Source organism: Eulemur rufifrons, chromosome 19 (assembly GCF_041146395.1).
Source record: "Eulemur rufifrons isolate Redbay chromosome 19, OSU_ERuf_1, whole genome shotgun sequence".
NCBI classification, from domain to species: Eukaryota; Metazoa; Chordata; class Mammalia; order Primates; family Lemuridae; genus Eulemur; species Eulemur rufifrons.
In genome coordinates, this window is record NC_091001.1 from 39,105,269 (window position 1) to 39,123,811 (window position 18,543).

The 18,543-nt window shown below is 44.6% G+C and overlaps 1 protein-coding gene across 1 annotated transcript in view; it reads right to left on the minus strand.

The window, feature by feature from the left end:
• Positions 1 to 927: 927 nt before the first annotated feature.
• IL1RL2 (interleukin 1 receptor like 2) overlaps positions 928 to 18,543 on the minus strand; it is a 45,027-nt gene continuing 27,411 nt past the window's right edge. Inside the window, exons 7-11 of the mRNA XM_069493855.1 lie at positions 16,874 to 17,003; positions 15,618 to 15,754; positions 9,246 to 9,389; positions 2,778 to 2,939; positions 928 to 1,346 (exon numbers count right to left, since the gene is read on the minus strand). Of these exons, the coding sequence (XP_069349956.1) occupies positions 928 to 1,346; positions 2,778 to 2,939; positions 9,246 to 9,389; positions 15,618 to 15,754; positions 16,874 to 17,003 (992 nt within the window). The remainder of the gene's footprint in view (positions 1,347 to 2,777; positions 2,940 to 9,245; positions 9,390 to 15,617; positions 15,755 to 16,873; positions 17,004 to 18,543) is intronic.

The following is an 18,543-nucleotide window of genomic DNA, read 5'->3' on the forward strand; positions in this document are numbered from 1 at the left end:
CCACTGGTCGCTCCTTAATAAAGGCCACTCGCTAAGCCTCAGTGTCGCCAACCATAGCTTGCAAGGGTTGGACTATTCCTAATTTCCTCAAGCTAGGATCTTGGAAAGTAGTGATGAGGGTTTACAGCTCATTTTTGGTATTAAAAAACTGTGAATTGTTAAACCACACATTGATGAGGGCGCACTGGCTCATTAGAAGCTGGCATCACTTTCCTTGGACTAGAATTATATCATCTCTGTGTGCTAACTGCGTCTCTCACATGCTGCTCAGAATTCTGGTTGCATAGGTGTCTGAAAAGAAAAGGAAACGAATTCTTTCTCACTTTGGTTTGACAGAGACAGTCTCTCAAAGCACAGGCCCACTGGTCTAGGTGACCTCTAAGTCACTTTCAGTAGCAACGTGCTAAGACCGTGGTCGCAGCTCTTCTTCAGCACTGGCAGAGGGAGAGAGACACAGACACAGCAGACGCTGCCTGAGGACCAGGCCCATCACGCTGGACAGGCGAGGACTAAGTGTGGCCACCCTCGCCAGCCCTCCCCAAGCCCCCAACTGCTCTCCTGCCACCCCCTGATACCAAGGCTCCCATCTCAGGCCCTGTGGGAGCCGTGTCATGGACAAATTTCCTGACATTTCAACTGCTACCTCCACAACCCCCTGTGACCTGTTCCCGAGGGGCGGAAGTGCTGTGTCTCCCCGGTGCTCAGCCAGTACCCGCCAGCATCCATGAGCCACCAGGTTGAGGAGGGCCTCCTGGAGAAGCCACGTCTCTCCCTAAGGAAATAGCACTGATCAAAGCAAAGGAACAAACAAACAACGACAAACACAGACCCTCTCGCAAGTCCGTAACTACAAGCTTCGGGGGTGGACAACCCTCATGAAATGCATCCTCCTCCGGTGTGAGCCACCACGGGACGACACACTGTCCATCAGTGGGTGAAGAGCCCGGCACTGTCCTCCCCGCCGCCTGCCGTGTGGCCGCAGGGCATGGGCTGCAGCAGCTGGATGGGAGAACATGGCGGATACCTTCTGGGTGGCATGTGGTACCTCACTTTCTTCCAAAACGTGGACTTTGCACACTGCAACTGCCCTGTGACGTCCCCGCTCCACTGGATGGCCCCGTGCTTCTGCCTGATGTACTGAATCGACTCCGGCAAGGCCGTGTAGTCCTCGATTTTCTCCAGCTCGATCAGAATGACCTTGATCCCGTCCTGGACGAGGGCATTGTAGACGGCGATTTGTTCTTCCGACATGTTCTTTAACAGGCCAGGGCCCAGCGATTCGGGATCCAGGATGACGATCAGCCTCCTGCACAGCCTGCTGTTTACATCGATGACATCGGCCACGGCTGGAAGCAGAGAAAGAAGATTCAGCAGAGCTCACGGTTAAAACGGCCCACATCACAGTGCCACCGAGAATACCGCAGAGAGGCTCTGAGAACACAGGGTTTAAATGAACATGGCTTGGTCAGGAACGGAGTAGCAAAGACTTTTACCCTTTGTTACCTCCTCTGTGAAACCTCCCTGGCTTTCCCTGAAGAACTGGTCCTTTGTGGGCATGAATCACGTTTTTGTGTGGTTCGTTGGTATGTCACTATCCCCAGGCAACAAGGGTCTCATCATGCCTGACTCTATTCCCAGACTAGCTGAAGGTCTGGTGTATATTAGATGACGAACACATTTAAAAAAATAGATTTTAAAAGGATAGGAAAAATGTAGTTGTATCAAATATTGTATTAATCTTGTGTTTGTGTTTTCCTCTTGTTCTTTATAGCTATTTAAGTGACCAGGATTTATATGACTAAAGTAGAAAGGAAATAGCATGCTCTGATGATTGCTTAGGGACAGAGCGGACAGTTCTTTAAATACCCAGCTCTGCACATGCTGTCAGGTCTGTAGATGCCTCTTGTAGGATATAAGAATTGCCTGTCACCTCCCCAAGGACAGGTCTTCTGTTTGGCTGATTTTTGTATTTCTAGTGCCTAGAACTGCATCCAGCACATAGAGGTTCTCAATAAACATTTGTTGAATAAGTGAGTGTATGACATTTCCTAGTGACTAGGAAAGAAGGTTTATTTCAGATTTCAACCATTTTACTGTATATACTTCAAAGAAAGAGAAGAAAGGAGACAAGAGGGAACCGGTGTGTGGAGTATCTAATGCGTGCTAAGCTCCGTACTGGGCCCTTCTCATTTAACTCTCTCAGCTGAGTCAGGGAAGCATACTTGTCCCCATTTTGCAGATGAGGCAACTGAGGTTCAGAGATGTTCATTGAATTTCCCAAAGCCACACTCCTGTAAAATGGGAAAAGCAAATACAAAACTTCCATTTTATTTAGGTAGGGAAGAGTGAGTGGGGTTGGACTTTATAAAACCAGCTTGAAACATGACCTGATGTACATATTTAAACACTCAGCAGTTAGTCTCAGTGACATAAGGACAAATGACTACTTGTCACCTTTCAGCCTTTTGGCCGAGATGACGTCCCTGGCCTCCTGTTCCTGTGAATGGGTCAACCACATCCTTACTCCAAAGTGAGACTCACGTTACTGCAACCAGGAATCCCAGGCACTGTGGTGCAGGAATGAGCCCCGTGAGGGCAGAGGGCTTGGGCCTAATCTCCTGGGCCTGGGGGGTGGCCAGGCCAGGTGGCTCTGGCCATAGACTCCTGTGGTTCTCTGGAGAAGGTGAGCGAAGTCGCTGCCATCAGTACAGTGAAGGAAGAGAGAGGGTGCTCTCCTTTTTTTTATTTGTTGTTTTTACACCTCACTTAAAACACACCTTGTCCAGGAAATTCATCCCTGCCAAATATAAATAACTTGTATCCGCACTGCCTCTCCAGCACCTCAGGCAGGATCTTCCACACCAGTGTGTCCACGGCATGGCTCTGGCTTTCTTGGTGAGGCTTGGGGTATAAGACATACGCATCATACAGCTTCCCATCTGCAAAGGAAAGGGGACAAGCGTATGGAATGATTCCTACCACATTCTCTCATGTTAACGAAGTGAAAACCTGAGTTGCTACCATGACGTCTTTTGGCTTGGGTTCAACGACTTCAGAGTGCTCACTTGGCTGACTAGGAACTGACGCACTGCAACATCTCATCCCCACAAATTGGCCTGCGGAGGAGTGGTCTTATCCTCCAGCTGAGCCTGGAAAGGTTGCATCATTTCTGCAAACCCTAATTCCTCCCCAAGTCTTTTGATTCTATGTCCGTCACTCCCTGTCACGTGGCTGGAAACAAGAATTAAAAGCAGGAGACTCTACCCACATCACCCTTGGCAGGTCTTGTGCAAAAGAGGACCGTTCTAACTGCACCAGGCAAAATGGGCAGATTCCTCTTCATTTAGATCCATCAGTGAATTCCGTCACTGCAATTTTGTGGACTGTGTTGTGGAGAGAAAGAGCATCTGGGCAGATTGCTGTGCCATGCTGAGAAGTGAAACCCAGCAGTACATGTCATCCTTGTCAGAATGAGGAAGAATTTACTGAGCAACCACAAGAACAGTCCCTGTGCTGGCCAATGCAAAGACGAATGAGATACAAGATCTCACTGAGCAGATCGTTCGTATACACAGAAGTAAAACTCAAGGCACTGTGAGATGACAATAGCTAATGGAACAGCAGAGACAGCAAGAAAGGAAAATTCCACATAGTCTGGAGTTCTTGGAAAAAATTCACAGAGGACATGGGACAGCTCCTGGATCTTCAACAGTGGGGAGGGTTTAGAAAACAGTGAGGGTCTAGGAGTGGAGGGTAAGTAGGCAGCAGGGGAACAGCTTCAGGAGGGAAAGGAAGGGGAATATTTATGCCCTGCTCGAGGGTCCTATGAATCAATAAGGAATTACAGCGGGGCTGGAGTGACTGAGTGGGAGAAGAGGTAACTGTGGTCATCTCATTAGAAAATGTGATTTTGAGGTTTGGGATGGTTGGAAATTCAAAGCCAACCGAATCAGTCCCTGAGAGAGGAGCTGTTCTCTATTCCCTCCTCATGGCAGTTCATTTGATGAACAGATTTGGAGAAAAGGGCGTTTCTAATATTAACAAAAGAAGGCAAAAATCTTGTGTTTTTCTAGTTTTTGTCTAAATAGCAGTAGTTAAAATGTGTACAGAACCTTACAGTTTACATGGGGCCTTTTCTCATTCCATCAATTCTTATGCCAATCTCTGCCAACCTTCAGGCCTCTGCTCACCATTCTTGGCCATCCTGCAGAGAATGGTAATATGCATACATGCACACACATGTACATGCATGCAAGTGCACACATGCACACTCGTGCAGCTGCACACCCACATGCATGCACACATATGCAGTCATGCACATGCACACACACCCATATGCATGCACACCAATTCATACATGTGCACGCATGTACAGTCATACACATGCACAATGTGCACACCCTGTCATGAAAGGAAGCTGTGTGAGAGTGGGGACTTTGGCCTCCTGCTCTACCCTTAGCCCCTGGAGCAGGACCTGGTGAGGAGGAGGTCTCAGTCAGCACTGGCCAAATGCCCGAATGCAGCTTGATTTTACAGAGGCTCAAAGACGTTCTATCTATGCTGGGTACACATCAGATTCAGCTTTTCGATGAAGTGGGATCATCGGGCAAGTACAAAGGGTATAATTAATTTGTGCCTGGAGTTGGAAAAAACCCAACCCAGCAAAAACTCCTATGGAATCTTAAAGGTCACTAGTCTGGGCCACCACTCAAATAAGTTGATATTTTTCTGTAAAAAACGTAATGACACACATTTGATTTTTCAAAGATAGAGAATTTTTTTCCTATATATAAAAAAGGAAAAAAAAGAAACATTTCATAAAGTTCATAGGTTTCTGAACTTCTGGAAAAGGAATTAAATTTTCCCATTTAGAAATTTGATCATTTTTATCCTTTTGTTCTGCTGAAGGGCTGGTCGAGTTAGTGCTCCGTTTAACCAGAGCAACCTGTCTGGTACATACGGCATTTGTGGTCTCCACCCTACAGCCAACATTCCTGCTTATCACCAACTTGTCCCAGGGCCTGCCCACTAGTATCTCTCTTCTCTCAATTTGTTTCTCTTTTTTTCCCACTGCCTCTGATCATAAAACAAACAAACAAACAAACAAACCACTCTTGCTAAGTGTTCTCTCTTTTGCTAAAGTTCCATGTTCCCTATTTCTAAGCAAAGTGTCTGAGGATACAGGTACTTGCTGTGGCCCAAACTCAGGAACAGAAGAGATCTGGTAGTGAGAAAGTCTCGTGTCTTTTTTTTTTTTTTTTTTTTTTTGAGACAGAGTCTCACTCTGTTGCCCGGGCTAGAGTGCCATGGCGTCAGCCTAGCTCACAGCAACCTCAAACTCCTGGGCTCAGGCGATCCTCCTGCCTCAGCCTCCCGAGTAGCTGGGACTACAAGCATGTGCCACCATGCCCGGCTAATTTTTTCTATATATATTTTTAGCTGTCTGTATAATTTCTTTCTATGTTTAGTAGAGACGGGGTCTCGCTCTTGCTCAGGCTGGTCTTGAACTCCTGAGCTCAAACAATCTACCCACCTCGGCCTCCCAGAGTGCTGGGATTACAGGCGTGAGCCACCGCGCCCGGCCTCTCGCACCTTTTAAAAACGCAAATATAAAAATGCCCCCAATTTTTTTTAAATATTTTTTTTTTCTTTCTTTCTGACTAAGCTTTTGAATAGAAATGGGACTTGCTGACTTGTTCTCAAAGTGCAGTGGGTTTCCATCACTTTCAGATGACTAATTCATAATTTACTGACCAATAATGCCCAAAGATCGAGTTGTAGTCATTTTGCCTTTTGCATCAACACTCTGATTTTGAAGAGCCTTGCTGGGCAACAGCACCCCGGCATTTCCTGCCTTTTCCTCTCGCAACCAACTGTGAGGGACACGATGGTACCATCAGATTATGAGTAAGGAAGCTGAGGCCAGCACAGCTGCATGATCTCTCCGACGTGCCCCAGCGAGGAAGTGCACAGCCTGGGTCCGAAGCCGGGTTCACCGCCCCCTCTGGTGTGGCTAAAAGGAGAAACGGGAGCAGGAAACTTCACCAAGCTTATCCCAAATTAGTCCTACGCAACTGCATCAGACTGAATTTTCCTAAAATAGACCCAGCGATATTTCCAGTCCCACATGTGATTTCAGAACTTTGCCACACCCCTACAAAGGGGCAGAATTTATTTCCATTCCCTTAAAATTGTATGCTCTTATTGGCTATTGACAAAAAAATAAAAAAGCTCATTTGTATAAAGATTTATGAAATGTGCCTAAAGATTGTTCAATTCCCTACTTTCTCTCAATATGATATCACTGAATTTTAGGCCTGATCAAACCAGACCAGTGGAAAATCAGACACATTCAATCTGGCCTTCGCGCAGATACTTTTACTGAATTGCATCAGGTTTAGTGGTTTTAGTCCCAACGTGCTTAGAAGACACTAGAAGAAAAGTCACATAAAACATGCTGTTACATTTCATGGGAATGCCATTGCAGACAATCCTTACACCAAATCCTTTTAAAATGAGGACTCCCTACAAAAAAAAAAAGAATCTCCCTTTGGAAATTAGTACCGGAAAAAGTCATGTTTTTCATGAGCAACTGAAAGGTTTTTGTGAACAGCACACAATAAATCTTGGAGTCGCCTTTGCTTTAGCTTTAAAGGCAAATTCAATTTTAAAAACTGTGCAAAACTTGTTAACTCTACCCTGACTTGTCTTCTACCTTTGATTTCCCTTTGTACACTGTGCTTGTTTTGTTTTGCTTTGTTTTAACCATTCTACCCTACATGTACATTTTCCACAGACCTGTTTGGAATAAGCTAAGGCATATAAAAATCTCTCTTACATATTTGTAAATTGGCCTTTCCATTCTTGTACACGCATGCACACCTGAGAGAATTTGAAAAGTACCTATGACTTGCTAGAGAATATCTAGAACTTGTGACTTCAGCCTTTCAATGGCTCTTACTAAAATGTGAGTCATACACACCTAACTATTAATTGTGTTATAAAGCTTAACTAGCCTTGTTGGGGTGAACAGCTTATAAGAAGGATGTAATTGCTCTCCCTTCCTCATTTGTATTTGTCATCTATTACTCGGATGTGCCCAGATAACCCAGAAGACATCCTCAAGGGGAACAAAGCCGTAAACAGGATCTGGGACTAATCTCAGAGTCTCATCACTAGCTCACTGTTACGGCCAACACCCAAGAGATATTACAGCGTAGTTCTCATAGATGGAGCTGCAGAGAATTTAATCACAAAGTGCACACACACTTTTCTGAATTAAACAATAAATAATAAAAATAAGGAAAAGGAGGACACTGGCTGCCTGTCAGCCTCGATCTCCAAATACTCAGCCCACTGCTGCAGAATTTGGGCCGCAGCCCAGTCCCTGCAGAGGGCGGGGCTCCCCTTCTGGGTGAGTCACTATTCCTTTTTTCTCTTCTTGCCCAACTCGACCTCACTGGAAGCCTCACCACGCACTCTGCACAACAATGATAAGTCACAGCCCTACTCACACTCCTGGGAGTTGCAGTGACGCAGGGAGAGAGACACACCACGGGGCCAGAGCTTCTGGGAAGACCACAGACAGCGCTGCAAGCCTCTGTTAGTCAAAACCCAGAAAGCAGCCGAACTACTCACATCTGTGTCAGAAAAAATAAGTGGTGGTGGACTGAATTGCCTTCTTCTCAAAGATCCGGGCAGGACTACAGTCACAGGTGGGCATAGACAGGGCCAGCCTCTGCAGGGACCGCACGCCCCACCAGGCTATGTTGTGCTGGACATGCAAGGCCCAAACGAATTTTACCGTTAAAAAGGAGTGCATTGCTTGCTATGTTGCCCAAGGGTTGTTAGTTTTGAATTCTGAAATTTAATTTGGAATAAAGTCTATGTTAGGACATCTATGTTTTATCAAACATGGGGACAACAATTTGTGCCATTTGTGCTAGGTGCAAAGCAGGTGCTTAGTGTCAGTGACCTCTTCCGTGCGTTAGAGACTCTTACACCTTGCCTGGACACCTGGTCCCCCACTTTCCCACTCTTATCACTGCACGTCTCTGGACTTAAAAGGCATAAATGTGTGCATCTCTCTGCATGTCAGCTGCACAGGCTTCTTTAGGCTTTATATTAATTTTCCCATCTAATTAGGGGACACCAAAGCAGACTTTATTACTTTCTTCAAGGCCGTAATAGAACAAATCCATTCTGAAATAAAAAAGAAAGTAACACAAAAAGTTACAACCACCATGGTGGGAAATGCCTGTACTCAAGAGTTTCAGGCTCACACGGAGGCATTTCTGTGTCAAATAGCACCGGCAGGACATGGGCACCACAGACTAAGACTCCAGAGCACAGCGGTGGGGAGTGGCTTGCTTTGATCTCCAGAGAAGCAACGACATCCCTGTGCCCCGGACCCGGCTGAATGTGCTCCTGTACTTCAGCTCAGTCACTCCTACGGCAGACTCGGTGAAGCAGGGTTTGATCATTTCCCTCCCTCTCTTCCTTCCATTCTTTCCTTTCCCTTCCTTCCTTTCTTCTTGCTTTCCTACTCTCCTCTCCTCTCCTTCCTTCCTTGCTTCTTTTCTTCCTTCCTTCCTTCCTCTATTCCTTTCTAAAGCTGAGAAAGAAAAGAAAGTTAAATACTAGGGCTGTCTGAAAAGTATCCAGCCATTGTCAATATAACAGGAACATAGTACACGGCTGGATACTTTCCAGACAGCCCTCGTACCTATCTAAATTTACACAGGGAGTAAATGGAAAACTCACATTCAAACCTGAGTCCATCTCTCTCCAAAACTGAGAGTGAGAGACTTAAATCCCTTCAGGCACCAAGAACAGGGCCTACAAAGAGCCACCACCGCAGGCAGCTCATCACTCTCCATGACATACGCTCTAGGCAGGCACCGCTGTGCTGCAGAGATGCCGTGGGCAGGGAGCACTCTGCTCTTGGAGGAATTTCCTCCAGCGGATGGAGGATGCATGAGAGAACCTTTGCACCCTGGTTGCAAGTAGGGCCCAGAAGATGATCTCCTCCTGCTGCCGCACACATATGGACTGGAGCCCTAAGAACCTGCAAGCTTTGTTTGCCGGGATGATGCTGGTGACCACGGACAAATCCTTTCTCTGAAGCATGGGAAGCTACAGGGAGATTCCTTCCTCTAAATTTGCCAACAAGTGCATTTAAAATGGTTATATGGATAAGAGGATACCAATTTTGAGGCATTTTTTTCGTGATTATGCACACTTACCTTCCGTGGTCCCAGTAGAATGGAAGGCATTTCTATACCAAAGTACAACATCAATCTTGAAAATGTTGTAGAGCCACACGACAGACACAGCCACAACAGTCAAGGCGACAAGCCCGCCTATCAGGTAAGCTCGAAAATCAGGAGCTGCCAATGACACATAAAAATAAAACAATAATGATGGTACCAAGATTCAGTGACTCATACAGATCACATTATACATGACCAAGGCACATGCATTAGATGTCAGTGAGGGCACTGCCGAACTATTTCTTTAAAGTTAAATGGTAAGCATGAGCGTAGGATGATCTGATCTGGACCATAATGTTAGGAAACCAATGGGCTCTGGCAAACCTATGAGAGGAACATTCTGCAGAGCCCCGGTTAGCGACGGCAGATGCAGCATGGACCCAACTGCACGAGGACGGCTTTCAAAACACACACGTCCAGGTGCTTCTGAGTCAGCACAAGACCGTCCAGAGGCGAAGCCCAAGTATGTTTATTTGGATCAGTCCCCAGGTGGTTCTGCTGCACATTCTTGATTACAATACTGCTGTAACCACTTCCCTGCTTACTCCAAACTGAGCAGGACTCCTGTCATAAATAAAGAGCCATCAGTTGTCTCCCTGGAAGCCACCACTGCCAGCACTGGCCGAGAGACAACCCTCACCCAATCCTCTGAGTGCCGCCAGCTCCCCGGGTGCCTGTCGGAGACACGCAGCCTCAGAAAGGGTGTTCACATCCTCCTCTGCCTCATGAGCGCTGCAGAGCAATGACGAGCGCCAGTGGTGCCAGGGGCTGACAAGGAGCAGAACCAGTTCCTCTGGAACCCCAAGTCCCTGAAAAACATGCTCCTTCATGTCCCAGAAGAGGAACAGCACAGCTTGCTGCCTCACCACAGCCCACATCTATGCTTCCCAAGAAGGAGAGGATTAGAAAAGAGGAAGAAGGAGAGAGGAAGAGAAATCCTCCTCATTCTCAGAACCCACCTCAGCCACCACTTCCTCCATGGGCCCTTCCAGCTGCTCCAGGCCTCGCTAGATGGCGAGTGGACAGAAGGAGAGGAAGAGCAGGTTCTTTTTCCTGAAACCCCAGGAAATTTTTATGGCACATAATAGTTGTACATATTTATGGGACACATGATATTTTGATATAAGTATACAATGTGTAGTGATCAAATCAGGGTTATTGGGGCATCCATCACCCCAAGCATTTATCATTTCTTTGTGTTGGGGACATTCCAAATCTACTCCTCTAGTTATTTTAAAATATACAATAAATTATTGTTAACTATAGTCATCCTATTGTCCTACTGAACTCTAGATCGTATTCCTTCATCTAAGCGTATTTTTGTGTTCACTAATCAACCTTTCTTCATCCCTTCCAACTACCCTTCTGAGCCTTCTGTAACCATCCTTCTACTCTCCACTTCCATGAGATTAACATTTTTAGCTCTCACATATGGGTGAGAACATGTCATATTTGTTTTTCTGTGACTGGCTTATTTCACTTAACACAATGTCCACTGGTTTCATCCTTGTTGTTGCAAATGACAGGACTGCATTCTTTTTCATGGCTGAGTAGTATTCCATTGTGTATACATACTATGTTTTCTTTATCTGTCCATCCTTTGATGGACACTTAGGTTGATTGCGTATCTTGGCTATTGTAACTAGTGCTGCAATAAACATGGCTGTGCAGATAGCCCTTTGATATACTGATTTCCTTTCTTTGGGATATATACCCAGTAGTGGGATTGCTGGATCATGTGGTAGTTCTATTCATAGTTATTTGAGGGCCCTCCATACTGTTTTCTATAGTGGCTGTAAAATACTCATTAAAGAGCTTTTCACTACCTGCCCTAGGCCACACCATGTTGTAAACATCTTGAGGCCCCCAATTTCCCATTTACTATTGCATGTCTTTAAATACATAGCACAATAAAGTACAGTAACTAAATACACATTTGGTGCCCAAAACAAAAAATAGAAAAACCAATCCACTGACTAAGTCCCAGTGCAGCCAGGGTAGAGCCACTGTTCTATACGACGCTGTCCAATCCAATCCTGATCGCTTGTGAGAACCTCTAGCTTCTAATTATAAGATGGAGTCTCCCCTTCTTCCCATCTTGTGCTCCCCTGTGCCCTTCCTCAGCTCTTGTTATCATTCCTCGTGGTGCAACACTGCCACCTCTCCCTTTGGGAAGGTCGTGTCTGGGAAGCTTCAATGTGTAATTCAGAGATCTTGGTATTGTAAACTGTCATGATGGGAAGGCCATGCCCACAATGTTAATGAGACTCAAAATGCCCCTGGCAAGTAGACAGGAGTGGTCTGAAATCCTTGGGTTCATCATCATTGTATTCACGAGTGTTAATATCTTCTGCTCTGTAAATGAGCCAAGGGATGATAAAACTGGAAACAGGACATTAATAAATAAGTTCAAAGGGAGTAGGGGCTTTGAAATAGAAGTAAATGGAGAACTCACTGTCGATGCACTGGAAGCCCTGGTAAGGGTGGTGTTCACCATTTGAGTCCACCTGGCTACCACCGGTCTTCGACTGAGATGGTAGGTGAGAACAAGTGATGAAACAAAATTCACAGAAAGGCACACCTGACCTAAACAACTTGGTAGTCACCCCTGTTTCCAATCTGGAGGGGTCCTCAACAAGAACAAGGAAGTCAAATGGAGAAGCTGTAAACTTAACTCTGCCCTCAAGTAAACCACAAGAGGCTTGAAGTTAAGAGAGTGAAGTTCCTAAGAACTCAGGGCAAACAAAACAAAGCACACATGACCAAAAATATGCCGCACGTGAGATGTGAAATGAGTGTTGGCAGGAACAAAGATGAGTTTACTAAGCAGGAGCTTCTTAACCAGCCAAAAACAAATCAGATAAAGGACCCCCTGCCTCCTTCCAGAAGACTGATAGGTGTTAACTGGTAGGCATATTAGTTCATCTATGCCTGGACTTGGCCTCAGAATCCTTCTGAACACTGTGCTTCCAGCTAGTCCTTACCAATTAGTCAGTATTGGCATGGAAATTTATAGTGGCCAGCTTCAGTCTGGGTTACTGAATAAAGAACTCAAACATCTAGGTTGAGGCAGATTTAAGTTGTAACCACCTCAAGTCTCATGGAATCTCCAAGGATTCCTACAGGCAGCTTCCCCTCTTTTCTCAGGGGTGGACCCCGAGTCGCTCTCCATGACCTAAACCAGGCTGCATTTCCTCTGCACTGGGGAGTGAGAGGAGAGGAGGTGCCAGCAGGTTCTGCCTTTTAGCAGGTGGAAAACAACCCTGTCCCCAATGGCCCGCTGCACATGTCTACACCAGCCTCAGAGTCACCTCCTTCATCACAATGTGGGGCCCACAGAAGACAACCTTTGTCCCTGATCTGACTCTCTCTTCTGTAGGGCAGAGGAAGGCCATGACTAGGAAATGAGTGGGAACAGGTAGACCAGGGAGGCCTCGAATGGCAAACCAGGAGTTTCAATTTCAACCCAGAGGTAAGGAGGTGGCACTAATTAATGTCCAGGCAGGGGAGTGGCAGAGTCACAGCTACCATTAGAGAAGATAACTCTGCAACAGTCACCAGAATAGACTGGACCAGAGAAAATTCTCAAGGCAAGGAAACTGCTTAGAAAAACTAACATAATCATCCAAACAGCACATAATAATGGCTGGAACCTGGTTGGTCCTAATGAAAATAAACACAATTTTTTTAAACTCACGAGATGTCAGGTTCTATGCTTGTTTTATGAAATTATCTCATTGTATTCTTTCATATAATGCTACCCCTAGCAGTAAATGCTGGTGAATCACGCTGGAGAACAATATGGCATTATATGGAAATGTTCACAGACTCTCATGTGGCAACTCTACTCCTAATGATGTATCGTAGAGGAATGTGTCTACATGGGTACCAGGACACACGAACAGTGATTCTTGTAGCAGTATTACTTGTTAATAGTTCCTAACTGGAAACTATCAAATGACCACATGTTTACGGCAGAATGGATAAATCATGAACTAGTTAGTCAATGGAATAGGATTGAGCAATGTAAATAAATGAAGGACACTACGTGCTACACCACTGATGCACCAATGAGCCCCCTACACCTAGGAAAAGAAAATGTCCTATATGATTCTCTTAATATAAAGCCCAAAGCAGACAAAACTAAACTGTATTTTTTGGGATTTTAACACAGATAGAAAATCAAAGAAAAGACTTCCCTAAAAGTCGGGGGAATGATTATCTAGAGAGAGGAGAGATGCTTTGATCAGGAAGGACACACAGAAGCTTTTCAGGTCTGGCGAGGTGTTTTTCTTTATCTAGGAGGCTTCACATGTGTTTGCTATACAATTATTTATGTGATATGTATATTCTGTGTGTCCTTTACTACGTATATGCTAAATTTCACAATAAAAGTAAAAAGGAAAATCTCAATTGATGCTCACAAGAACCCTCAAAGGAAGGTCCTATTGCAATCCATATTTTTCAGGTAAGGCGTTGTGGGCACAGAGAGGTTGAGCAACAGTGCTGAGCTCACACAGCTCGTAAATGGACAAGCCAGGATCTGAGCCCGGAAACCTGGCCCTTAAAGTCCTGGGTGGGAGCTACCCCCCCCCCCCAGTTTGCTGGTGGGAGTAGACAGGAAGGGTCAGATGCAGCAGGACGGCCCCGGGGAGGAGGAGCCCACAGAATTTGGCAACCTGTTGGGTGTTGGCATGATGGAGGTGAAGACAAGGCATCGAAATGACCCAGATTTTGAGGCTGGAAAACGTGGAGGACATAAGCGTCCCATTAACAAAGGTAAGAAAAACAGAAAGAACCAGGAGGCTTGACAGCTTAAATCTGCTTTCAGACTTTAGCCGACGTATCCGCAGTATACACGTGGATACATTTCTGTGTAATGCCATACTGTTCTCCAGTGTGACTCACCAATATTTACTGCCAGAAGTAGAGCTGTATGAGAGGATCGGATGAGATCATTTTTAAAGCACAGTTGGAAATGCAGGGCTGTCACGAGGAAAGAGAGAACGCGGCGGGAGATTTGGAATTTGTTTGCACCTGCTCAGGATGACAGTTGATGCCACAAAGGGAAAGGAGATTATCAGGGATGACGGACGATGCAGAAAGAAAAGCACCACCGATGATGGGACCTCGAGAATCACCCAGAGGGGCCGGAGAGAGAGGTGGGACGTGCAGGAGTGACTGGCAGAAAGTGATTACAAGTGACTCTCCGGGACCAGGACAAGCCAGTGAGAAGAGGAAGAATGGGGAGTGGTGGCAGATGGGCCTGGGTGTCCTTCCATGTGATGCAACCCAAGAGGGCTCCCCACGGGCCCAGGCCGAGGAGGGGTGCTGTGCTCACTCACAGGTGGAGCAGCTGGCGCCAGTGTGACCTTGATCTCCAGGGCACAGAAGTGAGGCAGAGGAGGCACCCACCCAGAACCGCACGCTGCTGTGCACGCACCCGTATTCACCGCTATTCTAAGGGAGGTGACGGACAATGACAAAAGTCAGGAGCTTGGCAGGGGCACAGGCACATCTGCTAGCTCCATACAGCAACCACGATGTTTTCTGTTAAGTTCCAGAAAAACGTTTCTCGTGGGATTTTAGCTAGATGCACACAAACATGGGTTTAACTGATCGTTACAGACACTAGCAAATTCAAGCCCTCTCTCTTGCATGTGGCTAGCTCCTCCCCCCCACACACAAAATGATTTTAATAGAACGAGGTGGAAAAAAACAGTCTTGATAAGCCACCTGCATTTTATAAGGTATTTCACACACTTCTCCTGCTATGTTACGAATTTTAAAGTTGTTCTCAAGATTCTGACTTCCGCTATCTATTGTCTGACTTTATTACCTCCAGTGGATGATAGATAAGCTTTGTACAGAGCTAGGAGCACAATTCATACACACAAATTGAGTTGGAAGCCCTCCTGCTCAAATATCAGAATTCGGCCTCAGATAATTTTGCAAAATTATAGGGTAAAAACATGCATCATCATTTTATTTGTATATCCAATTATTTATAACAATCTAAAAACTGAAAATCACAAGCAAATGGCTACAAAAATTGAGCAATCAGGCTTAATCAAGGATAACTTCTGTTTTCTTTCTGTTTTGATGTATAAAATCTCAATATATATTAATATGGCACTCCCAAAATATACTAAATAAAATCACAGCCTCACTCTGAGAACATTATCAGACACAGTGTGAGCTTCTTCCGAGATTTCATAGCTAGTTTCTCCTTTTAATACCACTCTGTCACCTCAACTGAGCATTTAATGTCACTTCTCTTTCAGATGCATTTCCTGGCCACCCTTTTGAACACTCTGAACAGCATGTCGCCCACGGGGACATTACCTGGGAGCTGTAACATAATGTATGCTGTGGACACTCCCGCGTGACACATGAAAGGAAGGCCATAATCTTCCATTTTCACTTCTAAGAAGGTAATGTTTACTGTGTACAAATTATGTTCCTGAAAAGGAACATAGGTTCTATAAAAGAAAAGAGCCAGTCATTAATACATGAGTCATATTCTCCCGACATATTTTGTAATCTTTTTTCTGGAGGTAAATGTTTTCTTGGACAACACCTTGGGCCATCATTTTACCCTAAGAATACCTCGCTGTGTCGCCCAGTGAAGTGTGTTATTTGTATAGTTCCAAACTTGCTTTTTTTTTTTTTGTGGACAGTGACAAGGAAGTGTGGTTCTGTTAGCTGCAGACACCATCCCCAGCCCCCACAGGGCTGTCCCCTGTTCCTCTCCACGCATCCTCAGTTAGCTACACTGCAAGCCCAACACAAATTCTCTGCCCTCTGACTACGCTAGTCTTATTTACACCACTCAGTATCTACCACCATAAACTGAGTTTATACATTCAATTAGCTAATGATTATACAGTATCTCCCCCAAGAGTCCCTGTGCTGGCGCTTGTTTTTCTGTTTAAAGCCTTGGTTCATGGTATCACTGAATAGGGACTGACTTTAAGCAGTGGCTGGGAGAAATGATCTTACTGTTCTGTGGCTCACTTCATCTTCTGCCACATCTCCCTCACTATATCATAGGCAGGACTGAGAACACGAACATCTCACACTTCTCTAAATCAGATGCTTGGCCACACACAACGCTGCGAAGATCTTTGAAAGACAAAGCCAGGCCAGGCGCGGTGGCTCACGCCTGTAATCCTAGCACTCTGAGAGGCCGAGGCGGGTAGATCGTTTGAGCTCAGGAGTTCGAGACCAGCCTGAGCAAGAGCGAGACCCCGTCTCTACTAAAAATAGAAAGAAATTATCTGGCCAACTAAAAATATATATATAGAAAAAATTAGCTAGGCATGGTGGCACATGCCTGTAGTCTCAGCTACTCAGGAGGCTGAGGCAGGAGTTTGAGGTTGCTGTGAGCTAGGCTGACGCCACGGCACTCTATCCCAGGCAACAGAGAGAAACTCTGTCTCAAAAAAAAAAAAGAAAGAAAGAAAGACAAAGCCAAAAGGAGTGACAAGGAGTGATTTTTTTAACTCCTGTCTAAAAAAAGCAGTAGTTACACCACCAAATTAATTTAGACAGAGAAGTTCTTGCTAGCTGTTGGTGAAGCCAGAAAGCAAAACGCCTACTCGATTCCTTCTGCGATTCGTCTGGATTCGCTGTAGTAATCATCCACCAAAGTGTTATTGACTCTCCAGCATCGCAGGTTTGTGTTGTCCTTGGTGTCGGTTATGTTGCAGTCCACAATCAGGGTGGAGCCTGTGAGGATAAAATTCGTAAATATTCAATACAAATTTTCAAATTTCTTAACACCTGGTTGATAAATGTACCTTACTCTTGAGCCTTAATATTTTTTGATTTCCAGAAATACTTCCCCCCAACCCTGAGTCAATGTATAATCGATTTCACTCTCTTCCTGGAAAGAGGCCATAAGGGACAAGTGGCCTTCCAGGACAGCTGTTGTAGAGAGATACGCATACACTGCCAAACATCACCAACTTCTGACCAATGTTTTCCACGATATCAGGTGCACAAACACTACTTCTACTCCCAGTAACACTAGCCAAGGACTTTACAGTTGGTGAAGTATTTTATGCACATTTTCTCCTTCAGTCCTTATATCTTCAAAACAATCTCACAAGGCAGAAAAAAGAGAGGTGTTGTTATTCCCACGTCACAGATGAGGAAGTCGAAGTTTGGCTAGGATAGACCGAGTGACTTGTCTAAGGTCACACATTAATGAGAGGAAGAAGTGAGATGTGAATTCAAGATTTCTAACTTGGAATCCAGCGATATTGCTACTCCACCAAATGCGACCCTCCACCCTTCCCCCACTTATCCCTCATCTTGCTTCCACACACATTCACAACTTATGTTTCATAAATTTATATTTTCACTTCGTTTTGCCCCATGAGCCTAATAAATCCTAAGTTTCAAGGAGTGTTCTTTCTTCTAGGTGGTATTTTAAAAATTTTATTGTGAAATATAACACACATATAGTAAAGAGTATGGAATACAAATGTAAAGTTAGCGAATTATCACAAGGCAAGTATCCATATCACTTTCACCCCATCAGGAAAATAGTATATTGCCAGAACCCCAGAAGCCTCGCACATATTCATATCACAAACGTATTCATCACTCACGTACCCATCCCTGAATTCCAGCTTCCACTGCTCAACATTGGTGTGTGAGACTCATCCCTTTCTTTACCTCAAAATAGTGAAGGTGTTTCTCTGGAAATGTATTGTTTTGAGTTTCATACTCAGGTCTACAATCCACTCAAAATTATTTTTATAAATGGTATGAGAAAGAGGTCAAGTTTTATTTTACTCTCTATTACATCCAACTGTCCAGTACCATTTATTGAAAAGATTACACTTTCCCTACTTCTCTGTAGTATCTTGGACAAAATCAAGTGCCTTGTATGTGTAGCTCTATTTCTAGGTCTTCAATTCTCTTACATTACCTATCTTTGTACCAGTATTACACTATTTAAATTATTGTAGCTTTTTAATAAATCTTGAAATCTGGTAGCACAAGTCCTTCTATCTAGTTCTTCCTCATTAAAATTCTCTTGACTATTATTCAATCTTTGGATTTCCATACCAATGTTATAATAAACTTATCAAAATCTGCAGAAACTACAATCTCTTGAGCTTTTGACTTTCTTCTTCCCTCAACACAAAGGAAAAGTGTTCAATAGTTCAGTATTGAATGAGGTGTTTTTATAAGTTTTTAAAAATAGATATTTTTAAAATCAGATTAAACATTTTAAATTTTATAAGCATTTAAGAGT